This window comes from Falco cherrug, chromosome 9, assembly GCF_023634085.1.
Source record: "Falco cherrug isolate bFalChe1 chromosome 9, bFalChe1.pri, whole genome shotgun sequence".
NCBI lineage: Eukaryota > Metazoa > Chordata > Aves > Falconiformes > Falconidae > Falco > Falco cherrug.
In genome coordinates, this window is record NC_073705.1 from 57686761 (window position 1) to 57710051 (window position 23291).

The window sequence follows — 23291 nt, forward strand, 5'->3', positions numbered from 1 at the left end:
GAGTACGTGCTCAATTTGCTCCCTGAAGGTAGCTTATGCAGAGTTAGGTCGGTGCTCAAGAGTTCAGTCTTGAGTTGCAGGTCTCAAGAAAGGTGAAACAATTGCAGCTTACCATTTAAGATATAATAAGTTTCTAATGAGCATATACAAATAGTATGCTTGCCTCTAATACTTACAAGGCCAAATTGGCAGCATCTTCCACAAACTGCTTCCTACAGGTTCCACCAAATCCAGTTGCTTCTCTGAAGTATAGCCATGCTCTACTGTTCTTTGAAGGAACTGAACTGTTTTGAAACTCCTTTTGTTCTCCTTTTAATCACAAAGCTTTTTAATTTTTTTGTCTTAATTCTTAAATTCTTTTTATTTTCAGTTTTTCAAATCAGTTCATAACTTTTCTTCTGCCTGCAGAGCAGAGTCCTTTATTTAAATAAGCATATTTGTTTAGCTTTCCCTTGTGATACTGACCTTTGGAGAGGCAGATAACTTGCAAGATACTTTCAAAATACAGACTGCTGCTTAGTGTCTAGTTTTATTAAAGACACACAACTTCTATGTAAGGCAGGCTACCTAGACTATTACACTTGAGTGTATTTTTCTGAACCATTTCTTATTTTTCAGTATTGCTTTCAAATTGCTGACAGCAGGAAGAGATAGAATATCAAACGTTGTTATCCGCTTGATATCAGAAGGGGAAAGGAGGCGACTGGGGAGATGTATCTGATAGGTTTAACATTTTCCTGTATGAACTGGTGTCTAAAGTGTGACCCACTAAGCTAACTGCTTGTTAGGTGTCAGCCTAGATAATTGTGTGGTCCACATCTCAACAGCATGCAATTGATACACTAATGAGTGCAGGTTTGGTGATGATACATATGGATTATGGTAATGATATGTATGATCTTTCCCAGGAGGTACAGTAAAATAACTTCAAGTGCTTAATTTGTTTGTTCTAAAGGGTTCTGGAGAGGAGGTGATCTTGTTTTTACAGGAGTGCTATATTTTTTTTCAAATAGATAGACAAATTTTGAGGCCATTGTGAACGGGCTTGGGGTGAGGAAGACAAAAAGGGATACAAAATTAAAATGTCTGGGAAGAGAGCTTTATCATGTCTGATGCACTCCTAAGTAGAAAAGAACAAAAACCTGAAATAAACAATAAGAAACCTGCCACCACCCCTCTGTTAAGGAAGCTTTCAGTTTGGTGGGAAAACACCAGTAAGAACTAGTGTCTGGAGATAAAACAAATTGGGTATATTTTCAACAGCAGAAGTAATTTTTTATCTAACCTCCAAAAAGCAGTGGCTGGTTTGCAGCATGTTTTTGAAATACGGTCTAGTTACGTTGCTGGACTCCAGTGGGTGAAATCTGATGCCTTAAACAGAAAGTCAACAATATCAGTCACTTCCTTCTGGTTATAAAGATGAAAGCAAAGGGATACAGGCGATGCTAGGCCTATTGTCTAGAATGGTTTTTTTCCCAGACCTCTTGCAAGTGTTGTCTATTTATGACTTCTCTTTTAGAAAGCACAATGAAAACGTTCTTCATGCTCATGTGGAGAGTTCATTAGCCGCTTTCTGCCAGAACGGTTAGGGACAAGAGTTCTTACATGTAAAATTACTCTCCTTGGGGTGCTTGCCCACAAAGCTACCCAATTCATACCAGAGCCTACATCCAGGGTTTCTTCTAACTTGTCTGCTGCAGTCTCCCTCTGGCAGTAGTACCCTGAAAATTCAAGTTTGTTCCTGAAAGACTTAACACATTTCATTTCTGGATTTAAAGGTACTGTTACTTTTAAGGATGTTTTTGTGCCATAAATGTAAAACCATAGATTAACATTAAGTAAATCAACAAGATCAAGAATCCTGTTCTTATTTTGTGAGTGTTATTCTGACAGATTACTTTTTGCCTTCTTATTTTTGGGGAGGGGTTTGTTTGGGTTTTTTGGGGAGGTTTTTTGGTTGGTTGGTTTGGTTTTGGTGGGGATTGGGTGAGGGTTTTTTGGGAGAGGGGGAGGGGTGGTTTTGAAATAAATATTTTTCTGATAGGTGTCTGCTTTGGCCATAGCCAGTGGAAATGGCTTACTACTTAAAGGAGGGAAAGAGGCAGCACATAGCAATCAAATCCTTCATCATCTGACACAAGAAGCACTCTCCATTCATGGAGTCAAAGATGCAGTGCAACTAGTAAGTGTCTAGAATTAAATCAACAATTTCTTTGCTATGGTATGTGTAAAAAATATGGGCAGAACTTGAGAGTTTGAACCATAGACTTTTTGTATTGCAACTACCACAGGTGAACACAAGAGAGGAAGTAGAAGATCTCTGCCGTTTGGATAAGCTGATAGATTTAATCATTCCACGTGGTTCATCACAGCTAGTCAGGAATATTCAGAAAGCTGCTAAGGGAATCCCAGTGATGGGACACAGTGAAGGGATCTGTCATGTGTATGTGGACACAGATGCCAGCGTTGAGAAGGTCACACGAATAAGTAAGCTGGGAGAGGGTGACTTGAATCTCATGGGTGTAATTGGAGTTTGTATTTGGAGTATGTGATATGGGTATGGTAATAGATAATTCATATGCTGTTCAAAATCTTTGTTGTAAATGTTATGTAACCAATTATCTACTCTTAAACCTCAGTCAGAGACTCGAAGTGTGAATATCCTGCTGCTTGTAATGCTCTAGAAACTCTCTTAATTCATCGAGACTTGCTGAGAACTCCGTTGTTTGATCAGATCATAGACATGTTGAGAGTAGAACAGGTTAGTCACTCATACTTGTGTTTTGTTTTGTGGTTGTGTTTTTTCCTAACACTTTAGAAGCGTTCGGTCTGGCTGGTATAGCCCCGTTTAGTTTTATGATGGCATAACACTTAAGTTATCCATATTTCTCTTTGTACACGTAAATGGAGAACTTTCTCTGCCTCTCCACGCAACCTCAAGTTTTTCTATAGAAATTACCTGAAAGCAGCTTCTTCAGGACAGCTGCATGCCATTACTGGGGTACGAATACTTCTACATAGCAAAAATTATCTTCTGCCTTAGAAGAGCATATACACAACCCTTTCTCTACCCTTCTTCATTCCGAATTAATTGCTGTTAACCTCCCAGACAAAGCCTCTTCTTGAATCTGTTCACTTAGCTTCTTAACCAAGTGAATTCCCTTTCTGTTTTTCTCCTTTCTGATCCACACTTTTTTTTTTTAAACCTTTCATCTTGCATGCCCTTTATCCTCACCCACTTTCCCTCCTGGTATGTCAAAGAAAGAGCAAAAGGCCAGTATACTAAATTAGTTGCCTTGACATGGGTAATGTTTTGTCAGCAAAGGTAGCAGAGATGCATCAGGAGAGAAATATCCATGAAGCAGTGTGAATTGCACATAAATCAAGGATTTTCACAAAGCAGTATGTATTTGGCAAATAGTGTGTACAGGCAGTGATTAATGCAGATAAAATAGAGAGGACATATGTTTTGATGATGTTGAAAGGGTCATAGTAATAGAATCTTGTAGGTAGTCAGGAGCAAGTCCTCACTTAATGGATTTTTCTTTTTTATGTCTTTTTTGGTAGTTCTTGGGAAGGGTAGAGCAAAGGGTAGATCTCTGGATTTTGGACGGGAGGAACGTGAGCGAGGACTAGTGCATTTCCATTACCACCCACCCAGCTCCTAATATAGTAGAGAGGATGTTATCTCCTTCTAATCTGACCTGACAAGAAGAAACATGCAAATATGGGGCAGGATTATGCAATTAAAGTAATTTATAGTTGCAAAAGAAAATGCCATTTTACAGACACCTTCTTAAAAGCCTTCAAATGTCAAAATCTGAAGACATGTGCCCTATTTTCCATTTATGTTTGCCTTGTTAAAATTACATGTGTTTCATTTGCATGGGGATTTCTCTGCTGTATCAGCTCTGAATTCTCTCTCATTGTTTAGGTGTCTTGGCTGCTATGATTAAACTCAGAGCTTGATAATGCGTTAGGTCTTTTTTATAATGAATGAAAAGTAGCTGTGTGAATATTCTTGGTTTGGACCCAGTGACTCCTTTGTGTCCAAAACACGTGCTTCATAGAGGGCTGGTGTCAGTTTACAAAATCAGAGGGTAAAACCTGTTTGAGATTTGAAGTCTTTTGTAGGTGCAAACTTGGAAGCATTCCTGTAGTTACTCTCTACACTGCAGCTGCTTTCTTAAAATATGGGCTGGCCACAGTGTTTTAGCTGTTTTCCCAGTACTGATGTTGTACTGTCCTCCTGCCTGATGACTTTCCCTATAAGTGATGATTGCTTTAAATAATTTGAAATGCATCCTGAACTGGGAGGCATGTCATGGTAGGTAGTCAGCCTAGCATATAAGCTGTTGTACCTTGTTGTTAGTTCACCAATCTACACTCTGGAAAACTTAGCAGGCTTTATTTTCTTACACTGCATGCAGTGAACATTTGATTCACAATGTTGTGGATTAACCCCAGTCAGCAGCTAAGCACCATCCAGCCTCCAACCCTAAAGTGGGACAGGGGAGGAGAAGAGGAGCAAAAGCAAGGAACTTTGTAGGCTGAAAGACAGTTTGCTAAGTGAAGGAAAGAGGAAGAAGAAAGGGGGAAAAAAATCCAACCCCCAAACCCCCACAAAAGCGAGACAAAGCTAATTACTCACCATCTGCCAGAAGCAGACCAATGCCCAGGTAGTCTGAGCAATGCCTACCTTCTTCAAGACCCCCCTTCCTCAGTTTGTATTGCTGTGCATAGTGGTATCCCTTTGGTCAGTTTGGGTCAGCTATCATGGTTGTGTCCCCTCTCAGCTTCCTGCACACTCCCAGCCTTCTTGCTAGAGGGACAGAGTCGGGGGAAAAAGGGAAAGCTTTGATGCTGTGCAAGCTCTGTTAGCCAACAGCCAAAGCATTGGTGTATTTTCATCACTCTTTCAGTCACAAGTCCAAAACATAGCAACGCAAGGATTGCTATGAAGAAAATTAACTCCATTCCACACAGAGTACAAGAAGCCACACTTTCACCTGGAAGACATTGGTATGGTCAGCAGCACAAAATGTTTCTGGTATTGCAGGTCAAGATCCATGCTGGCCCAAAGTTTGCATCCTACCTAACATTCAGCCCTTCAGAAGTGAAATCTCTCCGCACAGAATATGGGGACCTGGAGTGCTGCATTGAGGTGGTGGACAGTGTCCAAGAGGCTATTGAACATATCCACAAGTATGGAAGTTCTCACACAGATGTTATCATCACAGAGAATGGTTAGTGATCAGTCTCCTTCCTTAAGCTGCTGTTTTGGTTTGACTGCCAATTCTTGGTATTGGTGTAACTACTTACATTTCAGTAGTTGTTCTTCTACTGGGTCTGTAGTAGGCATACCCAACTGGAGGCCTATGAGCTAAATATGCCTACAGTCCTGTTTAGCTCAGAGAAAACATGCTGTGTGGCCCTTATTCCAGGATGTTAAGGATGTTAATTGCTTGAGCAATTGGCTGATGGAAGTCAACATGTGCCCTTGCCAGAGAAATTGCTTTGTGTTCCTGTATTGTGTAGACTTAACACATCACAGGGTTTTGCAGGAACATCTCTTGAATCCTGGTGATGTCTTTAGGCCTCTGAAGGCTGATGAGGTGAGCTTCTAGAGTACGTCACTGGAGGGAACAGGGATTATATGGAAGATCAGACTTTACCCACTTTGTCTCCTGATGTCATTTTTGTGTCTTGCAAACAAGGACCACAGATGTTTTCCCCCCCATCTCTTCAGTCCTTTACTTCCCAATTCTATGTCCCTAGTATAAAAGCTACGTTTATCTCAATTTGCCGTTTCTTGCCTCTTTGTTGTGAACTTGTGCTCCTTTATGCAGCTCTGTGTTGCTGCCATCCCTAGCACCTGTTCGGCATGCAGCTGGAACACTGTGGCAGTTCAAAACCTAGCTAGAGCTGTGCCCAGCCAAAGGCTGATTCTCAGGCCAAACCAAGCCTGGAACTCCCGAGGATCAGCTGCAGTAAGGGTCATGTTAATGGGTGTGTGACTCAAGCAGGCTTCTGTGCCTGTACCTGCTGCTGAGCTTAAACTAATGTCGCTAAAAGGCATGCATTTGGTACCATAACCCAGTGCCATGGCACCTGCTGCACCAGTGATTTGCTAAGGAGTGTACTGGAAATGGAGCTGATCTTTAATGTTGCTAGGAGTGACTGACCTGAAGCTCACCGCTTACAGACAAGGGAGCTCTCCAGAGGACTAAGACTTGCATTAACTCTTCTTGAGCATGCTCAGGGCTTGCATGTTCTGTGTTAAACTGGGTTGGTTAGCTGATTTCATGTAGCATTTCTGCATTGTATTTCCCAAATATTACCTGCAATACGAATTGAGTTTAGGATTTTTCATTATCTGGAACAAGTCCATTTTGAGATTATTGCAGAGTTGACTCTAGTTTAATTGTCTCAGTTTGACTGCAAAAAACTGTTGTTTGAGGCAGCTGTCCTTTCTCCCCAGTCACACAACTATCCCTGTTTTCAGGTTCTAGACTGGATGTATTTAGAATCAGACATTTCTTTGCTTTCTTCTAATCTCTGCAAGCTTCTTGTAACATTTGCAGCTGTGACTCCTTGGTAAACATACTGGGAAGAAGGTACAAAATGAGCATGTGTTAGTGCAGGGTGTTTAAATATTAATTAAAATATAATGTAAATGTAATTAAAATTAGTTTTAGATGTTAAGGGTTACATGTGAAAGTTGTGTTGTTATATCTGTTCACTGTGTTATGCTGTGTTTATTGGAGTGCATGATTATGCTGTATGTACTGGATTTTATTTTTTTCTCTGCATCTTTCCCAGAGAAAACAGCAGAGTTCTTCCTCCAGCATGTGGACAGTGCTTGTGTGTTCTGGAATGCCAGCACCCGATTCTCTGATGGCTATAGATTTGGACTTGGTAAGAGAGAAAATGCTGCAGGGATGTGACTGTAGGATTTTCTGTTGTGTGAAAAGTGTGACAGTGAATCCTGGTTAGTCTCTGATCTTACTGGCTAATACAAGGTTTTCAGGAAAGGTGCCGTAGGAAAAGTTGAAGCTTAGACGCTTCATCCATGTGAAACAGCAGATAGTTTAGTATCTCTTTTCTGCAAGAACTAGCTAATACTGCTATACAGACTATATAGATTAATTTAGCATCAGGGAGCAAAGATATTCTGCATCCTTTGAAGGTCTATTTGATCAGAATAAGGTATGCTATATGCATGTAATGATAGAACAATGCAACACAGGATCATAAATTGGTGACAGTTTTTCTTTTGATTGTCTTTCTAATGATGCTGTAAAGAATGTCACGCTTTGTTCCTGCTGGGCAGACTGAGCTGCTGTCCAGTGTGCCAGCCCTGCAGTGTTGAGGAATGAAAGGCAGGAACCGAACTATCACTTGCTTAATTAAACAGGTGCACCTACTGTGAATTTCAGAAGACAAGGGAAACATTCTGTCCTGAGGTAGAAATTCACAAATTGACGTAGCCGGCTATTACTGTGTAAGTGGAAACATTTGGTGTTCCATGTGATTAAAAAATTCTAGATAGGGTCTTGCAATATCTCCTCAATATGGTAAAAAAGGACATAAGATCACCATCTGGACTAATTTAGCTTAGGGTTTTTTCCTTTCAAAAAGGATTAAACCCTCAGGAAACAAGTTTAAGATCCATGTAATAGATACCTATCTCTCTTGCACCTTTCTCTTTAAAAGTAACTGTAGCAGCCGGAAGTATAAACATTACAATTTATAATGTAATAGTTAAGCTCCTCTAACTTTTGAATCAAGTAGACATAACTTCCAGCATTTGGAGAGGAGCAGAGAAAGGCAGGTCACTGAAAAGCAGGCAGCTGTTTTTATGTCAGTGTGCAAAACTGCTTAGTATGAAGGGAACATCTTCTGAGGATTAACTACATTGCCTGTTTTTTGCAGGTGCTGAAGTGGGAATTAGCACGTCTCGTATTCATGCACGTGGACCAGTGGGAATTGAAGGACTCTTAACTACAAAGTGGTTGCTGAGGGGGGACAATCATGTTGTTTCTGACTTCTCAGAGCATGGGAGCATGAAGTATCTTCATGAGAGCCTCCCTCTCCCTCAGAGAAATACCAACTAATGACATCAGAGCTCTGGGGGGAAGACCCAGGGGTATAAATATTTCCTGAAGATGTTCAGGCTTCAGGGTGCTCTCTGGGGAGAGAGCTTGTTTTCCATCTTCAGGAACATTGTTCTACATTACTGTGCAGTACCATGAATCCAAAGTGATCCCATCTGAGATTCCCCCCCCGCCCCGCCTCTGTTTCCTTAGATAGTATCTGCAAACTGACCTCACTTTTCCCAGACTTCAAAACATACTTTAAATCTTTCCTTATGTTACCTGTATCTGCTGCATTCTTTTTTTTATCCCACTGCTCCCTATAGCAAACATGCTTGGTGGTGGAATATAATTTTTTTTGTTTGAAGTTTTTTCCTAAGTTTTATTCAAATATCTGTTCTGGAGGACAAACATGATAGTGGTTTTTTTCTTCAGTCTTACAGTTCTGGCAGCTCTTGAAAGCTGGAAAGCTTTACACTTACTGTGTATTTGATCCCTCTTATGCTAAGGGAATAGATGTTCCAAAGTAAGCTTTTGTCCAAGAAACCCTTTATATCTAATTTCTTTGTATTGTTGACTATTGTAGATAAATAGCACAACTGCTACATGGATTTTGGTACTTACTTGTACCGTAGGTTTACATAAAACCGAAGAAAAATAAAACTTCATGTTCCACAGCCCCTCCTCCAAAAGCAATACTACTTCGCAGCTGGGGGGAGGGCGGGGGGGCAGGCCGAGCCCTGGCGTGGGGCCACACTGCAATTGTGGCATTTCTACCCGAGGCTGCTGGCAAGTCACCAGGAGGGTTCAAACTGCCCAGTGGAACAGATGTATGAACATTTTGTATCAGGCGCGATAGATGCCTGCTAAGAGAGTTACCCAGGGAGGCATTACTGGACAAGCAGGAAGACAGGCAAAAACAGATGCCCCCCTCCACACTCCAGGTACCTGGAGGCCTCCCTGGCCTGAACCACGAGTGCCTCCCTAACCAGCTAAAGCTTCCCTGGAGCCTTCCCCAGCCCTGCTCGCCCCACACAAGCCTGCCTGCAGCACTGGGTCCCACATGTCCTCTGCCCACGGGACCCATATGCACTCAGCATCCCTCTGGGTGCTCCCCCACCCCAGACCCCCTGAGGCAACCTCCCTCCTTCCGCCTCACATACTTCTCCCCCTCAAGCAGCCCCTAAAAGTTCTGAAACCATTCATAAATCCTCTACAAAGCCCCCAATGATCCCCTGAACAAGCCCCAACACTGAAACAGTCCATAGTCTGCCCCAACTCCAGAACATTCCCCAAAGCCCCTCCCGTTGTCTTAGAAAAACCCCAAATGCTGTGCCAACAGCAGCAAGCTTGCCCTTGTATACACACTATTCTCATGTAACATGTCATTAGAATCAACTGGGGGGGGAAACAGTGATATCGCCAGAAACTTCTGCTGAAGGAGGAGTTAGAAATGGCTTAGATAGTTACAGTAAACGCAGTTACATCAGGCTGGTGGCCAGTCTCCAGTGGGGTTCCCCAGAGCTCAATTTTAGGGTGAGTGTTCTTCAATGGTTTTATAAATGATCTGGATGCAGGAATCGAGTGCAAATTTTAAGTTTGCTGATGATAATAAACTAGGAGGAGCTGCAGAGTCCCTGGAGGGTAGAGAGGCCTTACAGAGAGACCTGGATAGACAGCTGGGCAATCACCAACATTATGAAATTTAACAAGAGCAAGTGCTGGATTCTCCACTTGGGATGGGATAATCCTGGTTATACATACAAACTGGGGGACAAGATGTTGGAGAGAAGCCCAGTGGAAAGAGATCTGGGGGCTTGGGTTGATGGCAAGTTGAATACGGATCAACAGTGTGCCCTGGCTCCTGGGATGCATCAAGCAGTCTACATTGCACTGGTGTGGCCCCACGTTCAGTACTGCATGCAGTTTTGGGCGCCTCAATAGAAGAACATCAAACTATCAGAGTGTGTCTAGAAGAGGGTGACCAAGATGGTGAAAGGTCTCAGAGTGAGGCTTACTAGTTGCAGCTGAAGTCACTTGGTTTGTTCAGCTTGGAGAAGAGAAGGCTGAGGGGTGACATTATTGCAGTCACCACATTGCAGTCCACGGCTTCCTTAAGGGGGCCAGTGGAGGGGGAGGTGCTGATCCCTCTGGTGACCAGCAATAGGACACAACAAAATGGAATGAAGCTGCATCAGCAGAAGTTCAGATTGGACATTAGGAAAAGGCTTTTCACTGAGAGGGTGGTCACAGCACCAAGTCTGTCAGACTTCAAGGAGCATCTGTATGATGCTGTTAGTCATATGGTTTAGTTTTAGGTAGTCCTGTGAGGAGCAGGGAGTCAGACTCGATCCTTATGGGTCCCTTCCAACTGGAGATAATCTGTGATTCTATAAGTCATCCTCTGTCTCATACATCCTTTTATGCTTTACTTAGCTGTAGAGCTGCAGAGTGACAAGATTCAGCCAGCTCTTCCCTGATTTTATTGATCCTCACTTTCCTCTTTAGGGAGAGACCTCCTCTTAACACACCCTTCTGTAGTTCTGAATGGTTGGGTTTGAGTTTAATTTTGTTTAAATGGAAAATTGACCCATTCATGTTTATCTCAAGCAGGGATCAGTTGAATGGACTTAAAAAGATCTGAACATCTTTGAACAGTAGAAGTTATCAAATTTAGAATCTTTTCAGTCAAATGACATGGAAGTGAACCATGGAAAACATGGAAACATCCCTGGCTTTGAACTTTCGTTTCTTGAATGCAGGCTCTGGGGAAACTGCTTTTGTGATCCTCAGCACAGCACAGCATGAACCACCCAATTTTCTCACTGCTGCCTCTATGTAACGAGTCCCTTTCACTTGTCAGATGTCTACCCCAGACTTGGAGCCTCACCTCTGCTACACTTCTCTCGTTTGTTTTACCTAACCTCCCTTCTTTCTCTTGTTTGCTTTCTCTGGTGTATTTATCTGCCTCCTGACTATGGGCCTTCCCTTAGCAGCTGAACACATTTTCGGATACCTCATTGTTTCTCTGTGCAATACAACTGCCGGTCTCAATGAGGAGGAAGATACAAGGAGTGATCCCTAATGCATTGGTTGATGGATGGAGAACCATGCAGATTGTTTTCAATGCAAGCATACACACTGCACGCTTTCCCCCTTTAGTTTCTATATGTGAGCAGGGAGGAGTTCTCTGTGATTTGGTACCCAGGGGAGTAACTAGCCAGATAAAAGATCCATTCAATTTAGTTTTATTGACAAGTACAGCCCAGAGATACAGCTCTCTGAAATAGAAGGAAGGAATGTGCATAATTTAGGGAGAAGCAGACACACACAGAGACACACTCAGCACTGGTCAATGAACTGGCCAAGTCCAAGGACCTAGGATGTCGGGGCTCCCAGCTCGATAAAACACACAGCACAGCCGACTGGGCTGTGCCAGCCTCCCCAGTTACTGCACTGGGTCACCACATGAATCCCCATGGGAGGATTCCAGAACCCATTCCCCACCGTCCATGGCCAGCCACCCTTGTACACCCTACCCCTTGCTCAGCTGATCCTAATTGGACTTGGGCTGTATTTTTCCTGATTGCATCCAAAGCCCATATCTTCCATTTGCAGCGGATTCCCACAGACTTGGCTGTGTCTCCCTCATCTTTCTTCAGTCACGTTAAAAGCTACAAAGCCTGTTTCAGACTACACGGCAACTATTTCAGTATGGGTTCACACTGTTCATATTTTTAGTATCCATTATTACCTGAAGGATAGAGAGATTGCTCGGTTCCTTCAGCATTAAAAAACCCAAACAACAAACAAACAAAAAAAGAGGTCATGTGCATTTCCCAGCATAGCACTTTTATTCTGGTCTCACGGGTAAAGAGAGTGTCATGGGTCAAAAGTCTTTACACTTTTATAGGCTTTTATAACTTCTGGAGAAAGGCTAACACGTGGCATTGGCATTACAGTCCAATTATTGCCCAAGCAGCAGCGTAGCACTCAGAAGCAGCGGGCACATAGAGCCTCATGGGCCCTCGGCAAGTACAAAAGTTATCCCTCCGCAGTCAGCAGTCCGACTCACAAGCACAAGGCACACGTGGAAAAGTAACATCTCGACTGACCTTCAGTTCCGCTCCCCTTGATTTGTCAACGTACAATTCCCGATGAACCTAGGGACAAAGGAAAAACAAAAGACCCCCGTTTCACTGGGAAGCAACGGCTGCTCTGGCCCAGGAGCTGACTCTCATGACACAGGATCTGCGAGACATGTGAGCTGCTGCCTCCCAACCCTCCCTGGTAGTTAAACGCTTGCCCTTTGCAATACTTTTTAGAGAAATCAGCAGTCGGGGGCGAGGGGTGGGGATTCCACCACCGGCTTTCTTTTCTTTCTCTTGCCTGCTCCCAGAGACGGGAAGAGGCTCCTGAGCCACCCCCTGCGACAGCGTTACAGCAGGCCCCAAGGCAGCCTCTGCGGCCCGCGGGGGCCGGCAGCCCCAGCCCGCTGCCACGGCACCGGCCAGCAGCTGCGGGAAAGACAAAGCCCCGCGCAGAGCTGCGGCGGCTGCGGCGGCTGCCCGGGCAGCCCGGAGGCGACGGGGGGGGGGCGGCAAGGCGCTGCGGGCTGACCGCTCTCCCGGGCCCCGCCGCCGCTCCTCACCTCCTCGCTGAGGTAGCGGCGCAGCTCCGAGAAAAAAAAAGGCAGCACCGTGATGAGCCCGCTGACCACCGTCACTGCCGGGGAGACGAGAATCGCCAGCAGCCCCGCCGGTCCCGGGCCGGGCCGCCTGCCCGCTCACCTCAGCCCGCCCGCCGCCGCCACCAGGCACTCCCTGCCGCGGCCGAGCGCCGGCCAGCCACGTTCTCCCCAGCCGGTCGCTGCCCGACGGCCACGCCCGGGCTCGCCCGCCGGCCCCCGGCCGCCCTTCAGCCCGACCGCTCACCCAGCGCGCCGCCGTGCGTCCCGGCCCGAACGTCTTCCAGGCTCCCGGGGAATCCCCGCACCACCAAAGCCACCCCAGGGTGCCGCGCGGGCCGGAAATGAACACACCTTCCGGGGCCGGGCCGGCCCTGCCGCCGGCCCCGCCCCCGCCCGCCGGCCCCGCCCCGCCGGGCAGCGTGGCCTGGAGCCAGCCGAGAAGGGGCTGGGGCTCCCGGTCTGCGCTGGGGCGGGCAGGGGCTCGGTGCCGCCGCGGGCTCTTCAGAGCCTGCCGACCCCCGGGTCTCTGCGGGGGCCGCCCGCGGGGTGCGGGCTGTGCCGAGAGCGGCTACCTGGGGGAGAGGGGGTGGGGAGAGGCAGGCGGAGGAAAGACCCCGCTCCCTTGTCCCACCTTCCAGCCCTGCCGTGTACTCTGCACCCCTTCATTCTGGTAACACCTCACTTTCCCGTCACAGGGAACGGCTATGAACTCAAGAGGTTAAATCGTGCAACAGCTCATAATGGCTTACTTGTGCAGGGGAAAACCTTGTATGAGCTTTTCCTAAGCCACACATTCACACCACTCACTTTTTCCTTCTCAAAAAGTGCACTCCTGCAAAATCTCTTCTATTTAAAAAAAATATATTTAAAATTGCTGTTACTAACGTGCTTCCACATGTAAACAGAGCAAAAGCACCCCTATTTCCCACAGCAAATTGGAATGCATCATACGGAAATGATTTAACAGCTTGAGCCACGTGGGTGCTTTTGCATACGGAGGCAATAAGTATTAATGCCTGGGCTGCGAGTGGGAAAAGGGCAGAGCAACGTGAACCCTGCAGTCGCAGCGAGCAGCTCCCGTGGTTCCGGTGGTGTAAACTGGGCTGAGATCTCTGCCCGTGCTCACCGTGCCCATGCTCAGCACAGGGGTGGTGGAGCGCTGCTGCCATCTGGCGAAAAACATTGTGTACTGCAGCCGCCCGGTAGGTGGAGCGCTGCTGCCATCTGGCAACCAAAAACTGTCACCACACCACGGGGCTCGAACGCGTGTCCTCCGCGCGGGAACGATTCTACCGTTGGCGTGACGAGAACCTGTTTCGTTGCAGTCGAGCCACTTCTACGCATGCGCTGCCCTTAGTTTGCCCGAAACGCTACTGGGCATCGGTAAAAGCAGATTTTGTAATACGCATACGTAGCCACAAACCCCGCCCCTAGGCGTCAAGCCGATTCTGCGCATGCGCTGCCCTTAGTTTTGTCAGAAACACTACTACGCGTGCATAAAACCAGATTTTGTAATACGCATACGTAGCCATAAACCCCGCCTCTAGCCGTCAAGCCAATTCTGCGCATGTGTTGCCCTTAGTTTTGCCAAAAACGATACTATGCATACGTGAAAATGGATTTGGTAATACGCATACGTAACCACAAACCCTGCCCCGTGGCGTCAAGCCCATTCTGCGCATGCGCTGCCATTAGTTTTGCCAGAAACACCACTGTGCATGATTAAAAGGCGATTTCGTAATGCGCATGCACTGCCGGAAACCACACCCCTACACGTCTGCCCCATTCTACGCAGGCACTGCCCTTAGTTTTGCAAAAATTCCGACTACCCATCATAAAGAAATCTCCGGAGACACAATGGACTGTCAAAAAGGATCAGGGACATTTGTGTAAAGTTATTCTGATGTTAATTGTTACTGTTGTAGAGATATTAGAAACTGAAGCATGGGTAAACAATACCCATCTTCAAACATTGCAAATGATTGTTAATGCTACGAAAGCTAAGGAATGCTGGCTATGTACCTCTCTTCCTAAAGGAGTCTTGATAACACCCCTGTATGGGGTGGCCTCCCAAAACTGGAATTATCTCGATGACAAATGGACTACCCGGCCAGACTTTTGGAAAAAGCCAGACGATGGTGGAGGATATTGCCTATTTGATAATAAACCATATGAGTTGGGTCCCAGATTTGATTTACAAATATTAAGCCTAACCACCACAATATTTATTAAAAGTGATAATAACTGTCACTGGAAAGCTCAAACAAGACAGGAGGAGCATGTCCTGGAGACCCAGGGCAAAATACTTGTTCCCAATCTGATGGATGGAATGATTAAACAGACATTCATGAGATATGGAACAAGGTGCAGATACTGCATGAAATTACTAAAGATGATTTATCACGGAGTTTTAAAGTTATATGGGACAAACTGACTTCGTGGTTACCTAATTTGGAATGGTTAAAACATACTTTCATTATAATACTTACTGTAATAGTTTTAGGAATAATATGTGTATTACTTCAATGTTTTGTTTGGTGCTGTCAAAGAATGATCATAAGGCATAATGATTTTTTTTAGTTGCAAAATAATTTGCAAAAGTTACTAGAAAAGCGGGGAATGAACGGTGAATGATGTGCCACTTATCTAAAGGATGATGTACTTATGTTTATCTAAAAGTTGGGAAACGTCCAAGGACCCTTATTGCTAACATGATGGATGTACTAATTGCTAAGTCCTTGGATTTGTCATCTTTAAAAAGGCTATCTGGTCCCAAGTTGTGTTGTTTATACAACATGGCAAAGACAAGGACTTAAATCATGGTCACTAACTTAGTGAGATATGTAAATCAGTTCCCGGAATTGTAATGAATATGTAAACGATTTCCCAGAAAGTTAATGAATAGACATGAGTTGCTTCTATAAAGAGGGGACTGAAAAATCCCCTCGGGGTGCATGACTTTGGTGGAGCGATCCCCCATGCACCCAGCGCTGCTGAATAAAGATAACCTCCACTCACTCAAATATTGGTGAATGATTCTTTAAATCAATCTAGTTGAAGATGCCCCTGCTTCCTGCAGGGGGGCTGGACTAGGGCACCTGTAAAGGTCCCTTCCAGCACAAACCATTCTACAATTCTGTAAACTACCACTGTCATTCCAGCCACTGTGCATTTATATATACTTGAGGAAGCTGAAGTCCTTCACAACTGAAATTTTACTCTGAAAGTTCTGAATTGCCTTGAAATTCTCAAGAGCTTTTCTCCAAAACATCCCTTCCAGAGATACTGATATTCAGGTCCTGGACCCAACACCGTACCTGAGGTTGTTTTACAGCAGGGCAGCAAAGTTTTGTAGAACAAGTGAGGCCGAGAGACTGCCCAGACACATTCTCCCCCATGTTCTCCCAGACCCATGTGGCAGCACCTTCAGAAAACACTTTTCTATTCGTTCCCGATAGTTCTAAACATCTCTAACAAAATTTCAGCAATGTCCTCCCCCCTGAAGCAGTGCTGCTGTTACTACAGATAGCAATGCAAAGATGTTCAAAGGAAATGGTCTGAAACGCTTGGAAGCTAAAGGTCACAATAAGCAGGAAAAGGAAATACTTTACCATGAACATGAGACTGCTGGAAACTTTTTGCCGGTGCAAAATGGAAATTTTCAGCTACCTGCAGGAGACAGTAATCTTTCATTAAAAGGCCTGAATCTATATAAACAAAGCAGTCATACCGGCGGTTGGATTTTCAAATTTTTTTTGAATAAGATAGACAATAAGCAACTCATTGTCATGGGTGACAATACCAGCAAACATTGTCCTAAAAGAGATACGAATTTCCCCTCTTCCTCACAGGCAGTCATGTGGAAAGCCATAATCACCTACCGATGTTGACAACAACTGTTCTACGCAGAGTATTTCAGCGGACATAAAAATGAGAAGAAGGAATCAAGTCTACTGGGAGGGAAATAACTGCTGCTGTAGGAAATATCAAAAGGTATCACAAGGTATCACAGAAACAGAGTGGAGAAAGTAACTGGGAGGGTGAGCAGGCAGGGTAAGAAAACCCTTAATACAATAAACAAGAGTGGTCCTATGTATGCATCCATGAAAACAAGCCCTGTTCAAAAATAAAGCACTAAACCTACCTACCACCAAAAAAAAACCCACACTCCAAAATCCCCCAAAAGACAAAGGTTATTAAAATTTTAACCTTGAACATGAAAAGGATATGGATATTAGGTGTCAGTCCTCCCTGACACCCGCTAGCAATCATACACACCCTTCCCTGGAAGATTTCAATGCATCAAGCTCACATGCTACATTACACCTTTGAATGTCCATGCAAACCTATCGCATATGTTAACTGCAGACCCAATGAGAATGGAGACATGCAAAAGTCCGAGTGCCTAACAAGGGCCCCCAGAAATTTCCCTAGTGACACCCACCCTTGGACCCTTGCTACCCACAGCACTCCCCTTTGAATCTTTCCTGCTCACCACACTTTGTGGCAAAGGGTTCTGTAACGGTTCAGCACTCATGATGATGTTCAAAACACGAAGTCTGGCTTCATGAGTGAAAGGGTGGGGTGTGTTTGGGTTTGGTTTTGTTTTTCAGAAATAAAGGATGTTGTCTCCAGGAATAGTACACAAAAATGTTAAAAAACCTCCAGATTTTGAAATAAAGTAGTAAAAAAAAATTACCCTGGGCCTGACTGCTAGAATGTACTTGGGTACGCAACCTGCACATCCAAGTGTTTTGAGCGCGGTAACCTGACAAATGACAGGGTAGTTACATAGTCATCTGGTGTATCTTGTACTACAGTTTCATACAGCAGTTGCAAAAAACATCTCTTTAAGCATCTTCAACCTTGACAACTCCAATAGTCTTGCTTCCACTGGTTTTCTAAAGAAGGGAACATTTCACTCCCTCCAGCACCTCTGCTGACAAGTTGTTGCTTACTGTTATCTCCAGCACCCACCGGTGGTCTCTGTTTTGAGACTAGAAGGGCAGGTGGGACAACCTCACCTCAGAGAAGCTGCCTCTCCCCCTCCAGAAACCTCGGTAAGATGACTCACTAGCTAGATGGTAGAAAAAGCTAAGCTTCTCCAGCCAGCCCACCTCATGAAACAGAGAACTAGCCCCTTCCCACCCTTTTCCTGACCCTCCTACTGAACCCCTCTACAGGCACAAGTACCTTCCTGAGCCCAGGGGTTATTACAGTCCTGTGAACACTTAAAGTTGGAAAAAAGAGCAGAGTGCCCTGACTGTGCCTTCTGATGCTCATCACCACCATGCAACAGGCTCACGGCAAAACCCATCTCTCACCTTGCTGACCTCCAGGAAACCAGCCCTCGTTCTTCTGCTCTTCCATTTTCTGGCTAAATCCTTCCCTCTTGCACTGCTCTATGCTATCCAGGTTCTCAAAGGCCCAGCCTCGATACCTGTATGCTTCTCTGACATCGTCACAAGTATTGCAGCACCTGCAAGAGCACAAACATCATCTTATCATCTTTACAGCGATAAAGAGACTCCAGCTCAGGACTCAAATCACGGGTGGATTTTATTTCAAAGCAGCAAACTTCAGGAACTGGACACTGAAAGGTGGTCTAATGCTCCTGAAGGAGCTTGAGCTTCCTGACATACTTTTTGAGATTTTGGCACAAGGATGCAAGCTGTTCTAATGCAGTGCTTAATTCTGAAAAGGGCTTTAGTTGTCCATTTAGACAGCCAAGTCCATTCTTGGCAAACAAATTTGCTGCAGAAGTGACATTTGTTTCTGTGGGAAGTCTCCCACAGTTCTGAGCAGCTTGGAACTTCCCCATGTGAACAAAGCATCTACCTGTTTCTATTCCTCCCTTCCTCTGTTTTTAGGGAAAGACTGCAAACATCGGAGGCAAGGTTAACGGCAAACTTTCTGCATTGCTCTTCTACCTCTGGACTCACCAGAGTCTCTATTGCGCTCACCAGAAAAAACAACTGTCTGCCTCTGTTCCATGTTGTGCTGGACAAAACAAAAAGGGAATCATGAATCCCTCAAGATGGAAACATCTCTGGGGAAGGATGCAACTTGACAGATGTTACAAACTAAGTTACTACAGAGACAATAATAGCAACAGATAGTCCAGAACCTGTGGACTATCACGAATCCATTCTTACACAAATTTGCAGGTAGAAGGAATGAGAAACACCGAATGACACCCATCATTTGTGTGAGTGATAGGTGTCTGGTCTTTGCTCCCATAAGGATGCAAACCCTGCAGCAGAAGCGAGAAGGCAAAGCCATAACCGGGTTTTATTCCGAGACAGCTCACAGAACAGTGAAATAATTTACACAGCTCCCCTCTGGACACCAAGTAATCCCAGAAAAGGTTCTGTTTGCTAAGATACAATCTTTGTGCTACTGCCCTTAAACAGGCACGCAGACAAAACAGACAACCTAACTCTGCACGCTCTTAACAATCGTGAGTGCAGCACAGGCGTACTAAAACACAACAGCTCTCACCATTCTCTGAACAGGTGCCCAGGAGGATTTCACTGTACGGACCTTCACAGACATTTTGGAAAAAAACCTCCAACATGTATGCCACATTAACTGTATCGATTCAAGGACTAAGAAGATGTAAAGTACCGAATGTCCTCTGACTCTGCCCCGTAACAGCTTTCACAGCGATCAGCATCCAAAGCATTTGGATCAAACACCTTTTCTTCTTCTTTCCCCAGTTCTAAGATAAAAGAGGATTCAAAGTGACGAGGCACGTCTAGAAACACTATCTTGTACTTCTGCTCTATGCACAGAAACTGTTCTACACATGAAGGAAATGATTTTGTATCAGAATCTGCGCATCCTGCACCCGAAGCTCACCTGAAAGAATGCACAGGGCCTGTTGAGCTGCAAAATAAGATCAACAAGCAGAGTAGCATTTGCCATCTGAAGAACACCCTCCATTGAAAGAACCAGCCACCTGTAAGCCTTGCCAGAGTGCCAATCAGCTGTTACTTGCACAAAGGCTTTGTTTAAACTTTGTCTAAAGCAGACCCAAACAGCAAATTGCGACCGATACAGGACCTGTTACACAAATAACATTTTAAATAGCAGACAGCAGCGCACAGCACATAATCCTGTCCCAAGATATGTAGGGAACACAGTTATATATTGCTGTGAAACTAAATCACATTGGGAATCTCCCAAGTGGAAAACTGACACTCAGCTCTCCAGTACAACGATGCTGACAATGCACACACATTAACCACTGGCTTACTAGAAATCTCCAAGGAATTTCTATCTTTGTCATGATTTTACAATTCTGCAAGTGTCTGTGCCACCTGTGTGTCGCATGCGCAGCCACAGTACAGCTGGGGCACAAACTCAGAGTTTTATGTTCTTAAATGCAGAAGGCTGCAGAGGGACTCTTAACAGAGGAGATGAGAGCCGGTGACAGCTGAAACCTGCCAAAGGGCAAGACATGCCTCCAGAAAACTCAAACAGGACCTTTGTTTTCCCAAAACCCAAAACAAATGCGAAAGGTCTGTAAACTTTGGAGTTTGGAATAAGTGAGCCAAGGAATGGCATGTCTAAAATTTCCAGAAACATGGGTTCTTATTGGAAGAGGCCCCTTAAAACCAGGCTGTTTCACTCACAAATCCTGAAGGACAGGACCAAGTCTGCTGGATTACAAAAGCCCTCTAATGATCACTGTCTAGGCACCGCCGCACTACCCTCTTACAAGCCTTGAAAAGGTGGCTTCTTGGATAACTAAGGCCGGGGCAGGTGATAAGTCAGACACTGCTGAGGGGACAAAATGTTATCGGGACCCTCTTTGTTGAGATTGGGAGGTATAGCAGGTGGACAGAAGTGAGTATTTAAGACATCTGTATTAGCCACAGAAAAAAAGAGATTTTAATTAGGAAGTACGAAATATGCATGAAAATCAATCGTTAACCTCACTTTATGGTAGTTATGATCAAACAAATAAAAAATTTTAGAAAAATATACCCATTCTTAAACCACTGTATGAGACTTACTTTCTACAGCTTACAGCATTCAAACAAGTTGAGAGTACAATTAAGAATTCAACCAGTACGGGTTTTGATCCTGTAATTACACTAAAGGTTAGCGTCAGGAAGAATGCAGCTTAATAATTCCTACGCTTTGTCAAAGCCATGATTCCTGCCATTTGAAGAACACCTGTACAACACACGGAGTCTTTCAAGATACAGCAGCTAGTAACAGCGTTCTGAATGTAATCGGTAGCTGCCTGTCGAGTTGTCTCAGAGAGCACCCAGAGGTACTGCACACAGCTTAGATACTATAAAGAAACTGCAGTACATAAAACCCCACATGCAAAGTTTTGTGCTGTTAACATGGTCCTCGACTTGCATGCAGATATGACACATGACGCTGGAAAACTCGGTCCATGTTAAAAGGAAACGAAACAGTAAATAAAAATAAAAAAAATTCAATCCTCTATCGCCATCCAGTGGAAATTAATGAGATGACATCCCAGCACAGAATGCAACCTACCATAGAAATCATTAAGCTATTAACTATTTGAATGTAACTATGATCAGGAAAAGCCTCCACATACTACTCCATAATATTTAGGTATGCTTTACTAAATTTAAGGTTAATGTTAAATAAAATGTATTTTTAACTAAGAAATTTAAAGTGCCGAAGCAGCTAAGTGGCAGAACCAGGCCCCGTCCCTAGCATAGCCCTAATCCAAGGCTGGTTTAAAACCCAGTCCAGTTAATCAGTGGGAGAACAGAGAAGCAACAGATGATCAATCTGTGGACACAGGTGCTTTCAGAAACACAGGCGGTTTTGGAAAAATTGGTGCATGTGAATAGGAACTGCTCTTTCAAAGACTAAGCGCGCTTGAAGGAGCGTGTGAGTTAAAGCAGGCAGAAAGAAGATCACGATCCAAGGAGGAGCTTGGAACCGAGGCAGAGACTGGAACCAAGCAGGTGAATCAACTGGGACATAGTCAGGTGATGGATTCACAGAACTCACAGGACCAAAAGAAACTCCTAAAAACTTCAGACATTGACTAATGATCTGATAAGCGTATATAACCTACGCTGTATCCCTTGGTTCTCTGTCACCCACTGGGGTGGTGGCCCAGCTCTGAGTCATGACTAAAGCAAGCCCAGCGGTAACCACGTCTGTGTGGATTTTTCCTTTACCAGACAATACTGCTATGGTTGCCATTTAAATAACTGACTGAACATCAAGTGTTACTAACAGAAACTGATAATCATAGAGTTTCACAAAGGTGGGTGGACACTTCCAATCTAACTTGCCACACGTGTGGTGGAAATCAAACTAGCCATATCCTTTTTCCAGACAGCAGAAGAAATTGCTCGTTGCATGCAATGCAATTTGATCGCTTTCAAAATGCCTCTCCTGGATGAGACTGTTTGCTCCCTGCAAGTTTCTCTTCCTCTCCATTGATAATATAATGAGCAAGAGCAACCGGTTCAGACCTAGTAATCCCAGTGGAGGCTGGCAACACAAGTAAGGCAGAAGGCCCATATGTGGAAACAGAGAATTGGGTACAAAAAGCGGGGTTTGACCCCAGACATTACATTTGTCACGCCACAGCCTCCGAATACAGAAAGGCTGCTAAATGACACAACAGTAAGAATGCTATCACCTCACTTCTGTGACACCAGGAGAAGGTCTCATACCTACCCACTGTTCAGTTCTTAGCTTAGTTTAGCCTTTCAGCTTTAAGAACAGAAAAGCTAAATCTGAGTTACAACAAATCAGCAAGTTTAGTTCATGCCAATACACAAAACGACACTATCTCCCAGAACAGATAACAAGGACCTCACGTTTTAGAAAGACCAAGTCTTGCAGTATTACCGTTAGACTGCAACACTACCAGAATTGTTCCCGGTTTGTATTGAACTAGAACAGTAAGCCATAACACGTCAAAAAATACAGAGGAGAGGTTTATGTAGCCAAGGACCACTTACTCCAACTTGTAACTGATAAATCAACTGAAATCTATTAATCAGGTATGCATTAACACACACAAAGCAAACATAGTAAGACACAAGTTTAGGCTTAAGGGTCAAGTCAGCGGAGCCTTCCCTGGAGAGAGGCTCTTTCCTCTAACCAGCTCGTCCCGTTTCTCAGCCTCCTAGGATTTAAAAATGCAACCAAAGTCAAGTTTTGCCAGAGCAGCTGCTTGATTTCTAGTAGAAAAAGCCTATTCACTCAGCAGCTTTGCTCCTGAAATGCATCAATGAGTCCTTGTCCCAATTTCAGAGGGACCAGGCAAAGACTTGCCTCGCAAAAGTACCGAGTATAATGTATATACACACACCCAGAAGCTTGTCTGATCTGCCAGTGTAATAGACTTGCGTCCTATAAACTTTTCAATAGTTTGTGGTGTTTAAAACGCTGTGAATTCAGCCGTCCCTTGTTCCCATGAATCTCATGGCAGGCATACGGTAATGGAAAGACTATGAGAGCATCCATCCAAGAATGGCAGAATAGCA

General features: G+C 44.5%; 2 protein-coding genes across 14 annotated transcripts in view; one reads left to right on the top strand and one right to left on the bottom strand.

Annotated features, from left to right (window-relative positions):
• ALDH18A1 (aldehyde dehydrogenase 18 family member A1) overlaps positions 1-8715 on the top strand; it is a 36495-nt gene extending 27780 nt beyond the window's left edge. For 5 of the 7 annotated variants that reach the window (XM_014279750.3, XM_055719869.1, XM_055719870.1 and 2 more), the window contains 6 exons: positions 2045-2182; positions 2292-2487; positions 2640-2761; positions 5060-5246; positions 6823-6918; positions 7936-8715. In XM_014279750.3, coding sequence (XP_014135225.1) covers positions 2045-2182; positions 2292-2487; positions 2640-2761; positions 5060-5246; positions 6823-6918; positions 7936-8117 — 921 coding nt within the window. In that variant the 3' untranslated portion in view covers positions 8118-8715. The remainder of the gene's footprint in view (positions 1-2044; positions 2183-2291; positions 2488-2639; positions 2762-5059; positions 5247-6822; positions 6919-7935) is intronic. The other 2 variants (XM_055719873.1, XM_055719874.1) reach the window with 2 other exon arrangements.
• The window catches only part of LOC129736760 (endoplasmic reticulum-Golgi intermediate compartment protein 3-like), an 82406-nt gene that overhangs the window by 56483 nt on the left and 2632 nt on the right, over positions 1-23291 (bottom strand). Inside the window, exons 4-7 of one of the 7 annotated variants that reach the window (XR_008733797.1) lie at positions 19414-19507; positions 18111-18265; positions 16405-16455; positions 11928-12259 (exon numbers count right to left, since the gene is read on the bottom strand). The exons of 1 other annotated variant lie outside the window; for it this stretch is intronic. Coding sequence is in view for 1 of the 6 variants with exons in the window: in XM_055719879.1 (XP_055575854.1) it covers positions 12237-12259; positions 18111-18265 (178 nt within the window). In the remaining 5 variants the exon portion in view is untranslated. Of the gene's footprint in view, positions 1-11927; positions 12260-16397; positions 16456-18110; positions 18266-19413 lie in introns of those variants that run through there. 5 more of the 7 variants (XR_008733801.1, XR_008733799.1, XR_008733796.1 and 2 more) reach the window with 5 other exon arrangements.